An 11,284-nucleotide genomic window follows, 5' to 3' on the forward strand; every position below is an offset into this window, starting at 1 on the left:
TCCTGGAGTGGGGGTAGGAAGTCAGGAAGGGACCCTGCCCAGGGCTGCGGTATGACTTTCGTGGGCCCTAGGCACTTTTGTCTTCATGGGTCTCCTCCTCCATTAAAAAAATATATTAAAAATTATAATTTGTAACAGTATTGGTATAAAAACATATTGATATTATACATTAACATTTTTCTTTGAGCTAAATGTTCATTTTCCCCATGATTTTAAAAGAAATTAAAACATTTCTGTAGACCTTCTAAAAGTACCATGGGCTCTAGGCCCTGTGCCTACAGTACCTAATGGAGGAGGCGCCCTGCCCTTTCCAGCACACCCTGCCCACGCCCTGTTGGCCCAGGCCTGCTGGCACGCACCGATGATCTTGCGGTCATACCAGCCACCATGGTCCATCCATTGGCGTAATAGCTCGATAGGCGGCTGGGCACCATATGTCTCCAAGGTTGGCATGTTCAGGTCATCAATGAAGAAGATGAATTTCCGCCCCAGGGGCGGTCCAAACACACCCTTCCGCCTATGTGGAGGGACCATATGAGCCCGGCACCCATGGGCACCAGGTCCTCTGGGAATTCAGGGGCAGCCTGTGGGAAGCCCTCACTAACTTCAGCCTCCTCTGAATTGTTGGACCTTTTGCCCCATTGTGAAAGTCTTGGGACATCACACCTGGCTACCCTAATTCTGGGCTCCCTCAAAGTGAGTCTTACCTCCCAGGCATATGGAAAACAGGCACTGCCCAAGTGCCTAGCCCAAGGCAAAAACCCATGGAAGGGTTCCGTAGGAATTCCTGATGGTGAAAGGCTCCAGAATGATCTTCAACAGTCTTTAAGGGAGCCTAGGGTCCCCCGCCCCAAGAGTTTTCTGACAAACCCAGGAGCATAATTTAGTGAGGAGGTGAGACAATAGCTGGTTCAGCCAGGCTTGGGGGACATTGGGGCCTAGGAAGGAACAAGGGGTGCTTGCCTCTTGTCTAGCTTGCTATCGATGAAGTCCTGGGTTTGGTTGGCAGAGGTACGGGCTGAGAAAGTGAGGAAGTGGCTGATGTAGTCCAGCGGCAGTTTCTTCAGGAGCTTGTCAGAGATGGTGAGGGTCTTCCCCGTGCCTGTCGGCCCGATGCACAGCACCTGGGGGAGCAGAGGTCATGTAGGCAGAGCTCTCACGGGGCCCAGCACATAGTAGGAGCTGCCATCCTGTCACTGTGGGAGGCCAGCCAGCCCCTGACCTGGGCCTTGGTGTGGGGTGAGGCAGGGAGTGAGTGGCAGGGCACTCACGGGCTTGTGGTTGGTGAGTAGCATGCCCAGCAGGTAGGACATCTGCATGGTGTCCATGGTGGGCACGATGATGTTGCAGTAGTTTGTGTCTGGCATCATGGTGAATGAAGCTGAGGAGTCCATCCACTTCACCCAGGCAATCTAGAACCACAAGTGGCTCAGGGGTGGGCCCAGAATTCCTCCCCATCCTACCCCTGGCCAAGTACACTAGGAAGTCAAGAAGCTACACTGCTGGGCCTTGGCAAGAAAGCCCAGGTGAGGCGCTGCTTTTGACAGAAATGGAAAGCCCCATGCCCTGCTCTCTGCCTGGCTGGTGGACTCCCAGAACAAACTACCAGAAATGAGGGGTCTCTCCACACACAGCTGCCCATGTGGTGGGCTTCCCTGCACACAACTGCCTCTAGTGGGAGGCTCCCTAGGGACTGGCAGTCCCTGGGTCTCTACATGAAAGAGGTATTCTGGGAATTGGACAACCCAGAATGCAAAAGTCTTTGCTACTTAGTTTCAGGCTGCCTAATAGTGTAGGGGCCAGAATCATGGGTGCTGGCATCACCAGGATGCCCAGAGGCCACCTGGCTTGGCTTCCCCCACCATTCCCATCTGAATTAATCCCTTTACCCACAGCCCTGACCCAGATCTCCCTTGACAGAAAAGCTCGCTATGGTCAAACCACAATGTCCTGGTTTGGAAAAAGGCACTATAATCACTGCCCCGTGGGTCCATGAGGGTTCACGAGATGATGCACCTAACTCCAGCCTGAGACCTGTGGCCATCAACATGGCCTCCTGTCAGATGTCATTATTCATCAAGGAGGAAAGCCTCTACTTAGTGGGGCCCCTCTCTGTTCTGTCCCCTTGATGCAGGCCTGCAGTCACCTGCTTGCCTTCCTCCTCTTCGTCCTCATCATCATTGGTACTGCTAATGCCAGCGTCCTCCAGCCTATAATCGAACACCAGCCCCTCCTCTGGGAAGTGCAAGGTCAGCTGTGAGCAACAGAAGGAAAACTAAGTTGTGAGGCCCAGTAGTTTGTGTGGCTACTTTTCCCTGGGTGCCTGGGCCCAGGGGATGGCTCCAGAACATCCAGTATTAGGCACACACATCCCAGACTTTGAAGCCTAGCCTGAGGGCTCTTACCTCTTGTGTCTTCATCCTGATCCTAAGCCAGTGGCTGAAGCCGATGCGGCTGGCAGTGTCCCCTGTGGCGCCCACACTCCAGATCAGGGAGAAGATGAACCAGGGCTCGATCAGCTCTGGGATGCGACTAAGCTTTTCAGGGGGAATTTTTTTGAAGCCCTGGGGACAGAGGGGAGAGCATCAGGCTAAGGCAGAAACAGTACTGAGTGGCCTGAGGAAGCCAGTGGGTGGGGGACATCCCTTGGCCTCTGCTGCACAGTTTTGTGTCTATAGCAGAAAGGCTAGGGCATTCGTGGCCCAGGTGAGCCGATCCAATTCTCTCTTCCAGGAAGCTGGATTTGAGATTTAGGGCCCAAGGGATTTAGGCAGCCCAGGCAAGGAGAGCGGGGGGCTGGGGAGCAGGGACCCAGCCTTTTCCTCAGAGTCGTACTTCTTTGGGCTGAAAGGGCTTGAAGAAGCAGTCCAGCAGCTTGAGGAGACTCAGGGTCAGGTTGCTGTTGGTCGAGGCAATCACCTCTTTCACGGAGGACCGGACGAAAGCAATGGATTCCTGCAGGGGATGGGCACCCAGATCCTGTGGCTGCTGGCTACAACACCCTACTGCCTGACCCATGCCAGGTGCACTGTGGCCTCACTTACCTCCAGGAAGCTGACAAAGAGGGCCTTTAACTGCTCCTCGCAGGGCTTGAATAAGGCAGGGAGTTTCTTCAGCCAGCAATCAACAAAGGGCATGAGCCCCAGGATGCTGGGTTCTAGGTACACCATGCCACAGCGGGACACTGTGGCTGGTGAGGCCACTGCCAGGTCCTGCACCTCAAACATCATGGTCATCGCCTGGAGCCAAGATGAACTGCATGAGTGGGCCATCTGCCAGCACCCAGGGCCAGGAAAAGGGCTGCAAGGCCATGGGGAGGGGTTGCTCATCCTGTAGCTGTGGGCAGGCATGGGGGCTAGCTGTGAGCCAGGAACAGTGCTGGGGTTGGGGGGAAGCAGGAACCCCTTGGCCCTCAGTTGATAATGTGGCCCTCCCTGGATCCTTAAGGAGGAACATGAGTCAGGAGATTCCTGGGAGTGATCAGGCCAGCCTGGAGTTAGGGTATTTGGGAGTCCCTGGAGCTCTGGGGAAAAGTCTGATGAGGGGTATATGATGTGCTCTATAGTCCCACACCTGTGTACATGAACACAGATTCACATTGACCTCCAGATGTTCTTAGAAGGCTCAAGAGACACCATGAACTGCCCTTATACCCAGGTGATACCTCTCCTTCTCTGATAACTGCCCCTCACACACCAGGCAGTTATCCCCAGGGACACCATCTGTCCCTCAGACTTTAGGTACATTGCCAGGATGCTGATACAGACTAAGCCAAGATGGCTGAAAGTGGGCCTGGGAGGCACAAGGCAGCATCAGCTGGGAGCAGCGGGGTGGTGCTGCTGGCTCCGGGCTCAGAGCATCACAGAAGTTGGGTATGCCTAAAAGGGCAGCACTGAGTAGCTGTGTAGGACATGGCTCAGGATTGGGAGCTTGGGCACAGGGAGAGGTGCCAGGAACCAGCTCGTAGGTGGGTTGTGGTAACTGCCTGAGATGCAGCTGTGGCCTGAGAGGGAGGGGTGGAGGGGAACAAGTTTTCGCCATCATGGTGTGGCCTCCAGGTCCACCCAGCTGCAGAGGAGAGCAAGTAAGTGGACAAGTGGACGCACCTCTGTGAGCTTGATGATCTCCCCAGAGCTGAGGCACAGCTTCTTATTATCATCTAGCACTGTGTTCATGTTCTCAATCCAGATGGCATCCACCGGCCCATCAAACATGTACCACTTCTTGTTGGTGTCAGAGGCGATGGCCCCCGCCCGGATGAGGGAGGAGAAAATCCCATCTGTCCTGAAGCCACCAGGGAGGAGAGGGTTGTAGGCACTGGGTAGGCAGGGCGGCAAGCACAGCTGGCTTCGAAGGAAACCTGGCTGCCAGGTTGGCCCTGCTTTGCTTGTTTATTTTGTCAATATCTTTATTCATTTAAAAATTTAATAGAGAAAATAGGATATTTTCGTGTAACATGCTGTAATGAAAATGTGTGCTTATATTCCATCCCTGCTGAATCCCCACTAAAGTTATATTAAAGGAAGATAAAAGATGATATCCCAAGAAGAAAAAGGAAGTAAAGAAGGACGCAACAGCAGAAATGGAGATCCACAAAGTTTTGGAAGATGGAAAGAGATGGAGGAGGAGGAAATGACTGGGCAGAGAAAGCAGGGCATGGGTTATGAGATATACCTAGTTCCTCCTGGAAAGCTCAGATTTCAGAGGCACCAAGTGTCAGGGAAGGGGCGGCTAGGGAGACATTTTTCTGGTCTGATCCCAGGCCCCCCCAGCTACCCACAAAGGAGCCTGGAGTGGGTGTGGATGAGACTCTTCACCAGAAATGGGGGAAGAAGGAAAGATGGATGGAAAGATGGATGACTCCCCGTCCAGTACTCATCTCCACTGGGTTCCCAGAACACTCGAGCCAATCAGACACCCCCAGCAGGAGACTGGAGGCTTTTCTGGTAGATACAAAATCACCCCAGGGAAAAGACCCTCAGGTGCTGACATTTGGAGGCTCTCAACCCAGTTGTCATCCCAGCTCAGTGCACTTCCCCTAAAGTACATGTTTCAGCCTGGGGCAGAGGCCCTGAGAGGGACCACCAGCCTCTCTTGGGGCAATGACAGAAGTTAATATTTACTGAGCACTTGGTATGTGCCACAATATCCAGGCAACTTCCATGTGTTAAGCTCATTTTCTCCTTACCATAATAATGGTGCCACTACTATCCCTACTTTGTGGATGGTGGGACCAAAGTCTGGGAGGTAAGAAAGGTCACTAAGTCAGGCAGGAAGTATAGTGGTGGGAAGGGTCCCAGCCTCTGGGCTCCAGAGCCTGAGCTCTAGTCCTTCCACTGGGCTAAGGGAGGGAGAGGGGGTCCATGGCCCACAGCCTCCAGAGATATGGGAGCAGGGCCATAGCTAGAGAAGGGTCAGGGGCCACTCACCACTCATGGGTGAGCAGATCAAACTCCCCATACAGCTGGCCCATCGTGATGGACTTGGGGTTGAGCACATAGTAGCTGACGGCCTCGTACACACCGCCACTGATGGACGGCTGCCCTTTCAGTGATGTCATGGCACCTGCCAGGACTCTGTAACACTGGGGAAACGGGCACCCAAGAGTGAGTCTCCTGGCCCCTTAGAGAGCAGAGCTGGAGTGGGCTATGGGACCCAGGTGGCAGGAGGGTTATTCTAGAGGCCAAGAGGTGCAAACAGGTACCAAGATCCCCACGGAGGCTGCACTGCCCCTGGGCCCACTGTCTGGCACTGGGCTGCCCGGCTTGGCTGCACGTACACTGCTCTTGCCGGAGCCAGTGGGCCCAACGAGCATGAGGCCATGCCGTACCACTGTGGTCTCGTAGAGCTGGATGCACTTGGTCAAGAAGCCTGGGGAAACAAGGCGGGGGGAGCCCAGGGGTTAGAACATGGGCTTGGGTCCTGTCTCCTCCGCTAGCTTTTTGTGGTTATCTCATCCCCTGAGCTTTTATTTCCTCATCTGTAAGATGGGGCCACGTAGTCCTCATGGGCACTGAGAGGTGAACTCCTAAGCACAGAGTAGGAACTCTCTGCTAATGGCCAGCCATGGTTTCCATGGGGACTACTACTCCCTAACATCCATTGGTTGGGTGGCAGAACACATGGACCTGCTCAGTGTCAGCTGTCACAGGCCCACAATCAACTCCAGCTCCAAAGCTACCACCCAGCTTGCTGGGGACACCACCCTGAGTAAGTGCTGGACAATACAAGGCAAAATCCCAGGGACGAAGTCTGAGGGTCAGTCAAGAGCTTTGATTGATCAAGACCAGGGCTATGTGGTTCTAGTAGAGACAGGGCGGGGGAAACCTGCCCTGCCCAGTGGACTACTTGACAGAGAGCTCCAGCCTGCAACACACTTGGCCAGGCATGAGGACCCCTGAGGCTGGACTGCCTGTCTCTGTTCCCCTGCCCTGGGTCCCAGGGTGGCCAAAGCCAGCCCTTCCTCGGACACCCACATGAGTGTGGGGCAGAGGCCAGAGGCTCACCATCCACGTCCTTGAGGTTGTTCTTCTCACAGGTCTTGCGAATGGCCTTGTCCAGGATGCCGTAGTCAATGTTCTCCTCTTTGATAGTGGGGAACAGGTCAGATACGATCCCAGAGAAGAGCTTGAGGTCCTCCTGCAGGAACTTGGGCACATTCACATCGCGGATGGCCCGGAGGCAGATCAGCTCCTGCAGTAGAGGCCAAAGGAGCCTTCAAGTGGCCCAGGCCAGATGCCCCTTCAGCTGCTCCAGAGTCCTCCTGGAGCTCTGCTCCCAGGTGCCCCTCTGGATGGCACTCACCTCATCCATGCTGGGGTTTTCTCGCTTGAGGTTCCCAGCAGCAGAGATCACAGTCTTCACAGCTCTCATCCCAAAATCATAGTGATCCTGTTGCCACCGTACAGGTGGAAGGGTGAGTGGGCACTGCCCCTCTCGGGGCTTCTGCCTAGAACATTCTGCCTCCCACCTGGTACCTGACCCATCGCCCAGCTCTCAGCTAATACGTTCCTTCCCCTGTAGGCTGTCTATGACCACCTGCACGCCCCAGCCTGGGCTGGGTGCCCTCCTTTGGACACCATCTGCCACCCTCTACTTCATCATCCCAGCAGCCCTCTCCTTTTACTGGGTTACTCATTCTGTGTCCCCTGCTTGACCCTTGGCCCCTAAGGTTGCGGACTACCTTGGTCACAGCTAAATCCCTGCAGTCCCGGCATGGCATCCAGGGCAGGGAGGTACTTAAACTTTGCTCCAAAGTGAATGAAGGAGTTTCCCATCTGTGCCATCAATCAGTTGGCCTCAATGGCCTTTGAGCTTCCTTCTAAGCTTCTCTCATAGCATCTCTCTAGATCCACCCTTTCAGCTACACTGCCATGGCTTTTCCTGTTGCTGCCGTTGCTTCTGTTTCTCTCCATTACATAGGTGTGTTGGGAATAGTTAAATTTATCATATCGCGCCATGGTGTCAGACAACGAGACCAACACAGTTCCCAGAAATCTTGGACTTGGACAAAGAAACTGGGCTTAGACTTTAGGTCATTGCCATCTGAGAAGGGACAAGGGCATATTCAGAACCACGTGGGGATAGATGCTCTAACGAAGGAGGAGCATTTTTGAAAATGAATGGTTAGAAGGAAGGGTGTGATGAGGTGTTGGCATCCAGGGTGGCACTGTGGTGGACAGCTATGGTTTTTGCCAGTAATAGACTGGCTTTGGTGTACTACACCTAGTCATAGGCAGTATGGTTTCCCCCTGGGCACAGTGATCAGTGTTCATGCATATGCGGGTCGCCCAGAAAGGGCCCATTAGGGTGACATCAGGGATTTTTCTTGAAACTATTAGGAAAGAGAAACACTGGTAGCCTGTGAGCCCAGATAGAGCTGCTGTTGCAAAGGGGGAACCTGACCGAGAACAGAGACAAACAAGAAAGCTCATCCACCAGTGCTGGGGCCTGGACCAGCCACATCTACCCCTGGAACCTGGGCTCAGTATGCTGAATGAAAGGCCCATGGTGTTGGGAGGCTTGGGTAGGGGGCCGGCTATGCCACTTTGTTCTCATGAGACCCAGGTGCACTTGATCCACAGCCTTGGATTGTGTAGCTCTTGGTCACCTAATGGTCGACCCTCCCTTGTACCTGAACTAACCCAGGTGGGCATCTGTTCCTGGCTCCTCCTTCAGCTCCCCTGTGCACTGCATTACCACATGAGCTCTCAGTCTCTTAGGACTTCAATGTCCTCAGCTGAGAAATGGAGATGTAATTCCTATCTCACGGTGTTGCTGGGAGTAGGCAGCGGCTCTCAGACTCTGAAACCTGGTTAGGGCAGGGCCTCACCTGGGAGCTGAGCTGCTCAGAGGACAGCTTGAAGGTGGTTGTGATCTTCTTGGCTAGCACACTGGCCTCATTGAAGCCAAAAGAGTAGAGGGAGATCTCAGCTATCATGGCGTAATCCGGAACCATCATGGCCACGGGCCGGAAGAGTGCCTGGGGTCCATGGTGTACATGTGAACTGAGAAACAGACCTCCCCTCCAGAGTGTCACCTGCCCCCTGGACTGTCTGGTCCTCAGGAGGCAGCTTCACTGCCCTCCTCCCCTAGTGATGCTTAGATTCTCTTCTGCAGCACACCTGACATAGCTGAGGCTTACACTCTCTTGTGGCTAGACCACTCTGCCTGTTAGAAACTGGTCCTTTGTGTTGACCTGAACTTGACCCCTGACTTCTCCCAAACCCAGGGACAAGACCGGGGCCTCCTCTCTATGTCTGGGGGTAATGCCTTAGGATCCCTGGGCAGGAGGGCTTCCATGGGGAATCAGTCTCTGATGTCTAGCAGTTGTGTGCCTTGCATAAATGCTTTAGCATTTTTTAGCCCGGGCCACAGCTCCAGTGCCTCCCAGTGCCCTGGGTAGCCTCCCGGGACTGAACTTACCTTCAGGTTATCGGGCAGCTCTGTGCGGCCAGCGTACCCTGGGTTCATGGTGATAAACACTGCGCAGGATGGCACGAGTGGGATCTCGATGCCCTCAAACATGAAGCGTTCCACCTACGGGGGGAAGAGGTGGATTCACCTGCTCTTCCTCTGCTTGGGCCCCCTCGTCACCTGTTGATGCCCCTGTCCCGGCTATAGCTGGTCAGCCCAGACTGGACCCCTGATCATGAGCTTGCTCCTCAATCAGGATCTGGTCTAAGATCTCCAGTCCCAGTGGATACCTGTCGCCTTCCAGGTCCCAGCTACCTGAGGTCTTCACAAATCTCCTATCTACTACTCCTTCCACCCCCAACTCCTGCCACTGATTCTCCTCAGACTTGGGCAAGCTCAGCTCTGACTCGGAGCCAGGGCCCTACTGGGGTTGGGTTGTGGCATCTGCCAGCCTCCCAGCCCTTGTCTCCAGGAGAAAACCACTGGCCACTCTGAACAAGGCTAGAAGAAGGACAGCTGGCTAGGGCTTTCCATAAGGTCAGGAAGTGGGAAGGACTCCTTCATCCACAGCAGCATGGCTGGGAACTGTCACCAGAGTGTGGTAGGGATGTGGAGATCCCTGACTGGCTATTTAAGCTCCCCAGGGATAGCTCTGCAAGAGGTGAGATGAGAGAGGCTGGAATCAGGGCAGGCAGAGTGTGGCTGGGAACTGTCCCCAGAGTGCGGTAGGGATGTGGAGCTCCCTGACTGGCTATTTAAGCTCCCCAGGGACAGCTCTGCAAGAGGGGAGAGGGAAGTACCCAGTTCCCCATGAGATGAGAGAGGCTGGAATCAGGGCAGGCAGAGTGCCTGGCTTCTCACCCTGCAGGCTGGGGAGCCACATGGTGGTGTGGGTGTGGCAGATACAGATGAAGTGCTGAGGTGGTTACTTGGGGAGGTGTGGAGGGAGATGGCTCACCCGCTGTTGCTGTGCCTTCTGGATGGTGGTGATCTGCTGTGCCACCACAGACAGCACCTCAATATCGATGCGATTAAACTCATCAAAGCAGGCCCAGGCCCCAGAGCTAAGTGAGGTGAAAACATTAGTGGGGATAGGAGTTCAGAACCCACGTGGCACCTCCAAGAACCCCTCTGACTCCACTGGGGAGGAAGCCATCAATGGTGATCTCTGTCAGCTCAGCCAAAACCCACCACCTGCCATCCCTCCCCAGTACCCAGAAGGGCTGAGGCCTTGACTCCTGTTATCCCATCCTGTCCCCTCCATTGTCCTGTAAGGCTCCTCTTAGGCAGTGTCTCCAGGAGAGCTTAGCCTTCCTGCCCCGTTCTGTGCCATCCTCACATCCAGCCTTACCTGGCCAGGCCCTTGAAGAATTTTCCCATGGCCATGAAGTCAAGCTGGTCGGAGCAGTTGAACACAACAGTTTGGATGGCCAAAGCTTTGCCCAGGTCTTTGGTGGTCTCAGTTTTCCCTGTGCCAGCTGGGCCAGCTGGGGCTCCCCCAAACTTGAGATGTAAGGCCCCAGTCAGGGTCAGGTAGCACCTGCAGGAGTGGGAGGAGGAGGGCATGAGCTACGCTCCTTTCTCAGGATTCCTACAGACACAGGGAGAGAGAGCATCCCCTTATAGGGCCCCATGGATGGGGAGCTCTTGCTCCTCCTTCTTCTCAAGGCCCCAGGTGTGCCCTGCCCTGGTTACTGGGGTCAGGACTGCAGCCCTTGACCACCTTCCCAGTGCTTCCCCACCCTACCCCATGGCCCTGCAGAGCCTTGCTCAGAAACCCACTGGGAAGGCTGACCTGTGGCCACGCTTTACTTCCCTTAGTCAAAGCCTAACTCGAAATTCCGGCTGTGACTAAATACTATTGGCAAGAGGAAGCAACTGATTGCTTTAGAAGAGAATTGTTCACTTTATAAAGAAACTTGCCCATTATTTCTCTCAAGATCAATTCTCCTGGCATGTTGGAAGCATAATTTAACTGATAAAAATAGTAAAGTTCACACCCATTAGATGCTTACTGACCTATGAGCTTTACATATCAGCTCATGAAATTCTCATAACCACTCTGAGGAAGCCACAGAGAAAACTGAGGCACAAAGGGATTGAGTCGACTGTTCAAGGTCACTCAGCCTCTGATGGGCAGAGCCAGTTTTAAACCTGAAGCCCGTGTTCCTATCCCTGCAGTGCTCTGATGGACTGGCTTATCAGGGACTGGCTGTGCCTTTCTGTCCCTGTACTTCTGGACCAGCCAGAGCTGGGGGAAGGGTCCAGTGTGGGAAGGCATATGGGGAAAGAATCTCTCACCTGTCGGTGAGGGGAGTGATCACCAGCCTTCCGCTATTGCCTAGGTACTCGTAGCCATAGATGAACT

At 54.2% G+C, this 11,284-nt stretch overlaps 1 protein-coding gene across 1 annotated transcript in view; it reads right to left on the minus strand.

The window, feature by feature from the left end:
• Window positions 1-11,284, minus strand: part of DNAH1 (dynein axonemal heavy chain 1) — a 72,962-nt gene that overhangs the window by 22,207 nt on the left and 39,471 nt on the right. Inside the window, 17 exon segments of the mRNA XM_006917564.3 lie at window positions 301-517; window positions 964-1,124; window positions 1,272-1,412; window positions 2,147-2,254; window positions 2,406-2,564; window positions 2,836-2,955; window positions 3,045-3,239; window positions 4,107-4,284; window positions 5,430-5,584; window positions 5,780-5,871; window positions 6,507-6,693; window positions 6,805-6,891; window positions 8,333-8,482; window positions 8,926-9,039; window positions 9,875-9,980; window positions 10,268-10,456; window positions 11,218-11,284. The exon segment at window positions 11,218-11,284 is cut by the window's right edge and continues 21 nt beyond it. Of these exon segments, the coding sequence (XP_006917626.1) occupies window positions 301-517; window positions 964-1,124; window positions 1,272-1,412; window positions 2,147-2,254; window positions 2,406-2,564; window positions 2,836-2,955; window positions 3,045-3,239; window positions 4,107-4,284; window positions 5,430-5,584; window positions 5,780-5,871; window positions 6,507-6,693; window positions 6,805-6,891; window positions 8,333-8,482; window positions 8,926-9,039; window positions 9,875-9,980; window positions 10,268-10,456; window positions 11,218-11,284 (2,426 nt within the window).

Source organism: Pteropus alecto, unplaced genomic scaffold (genome assembly GCF_000325575.1).
Source record: "Pteropus alecto unplaced genomic scaffold, ASM32557v1 scaffold75, whole genome shotgun sequence".
Lineage (NCBI taxonomy): Eukaryota > Metazoa > Chordata > Mammalia > Chiroptera > Pteropodidae > Pteropus > Pteropus alecto.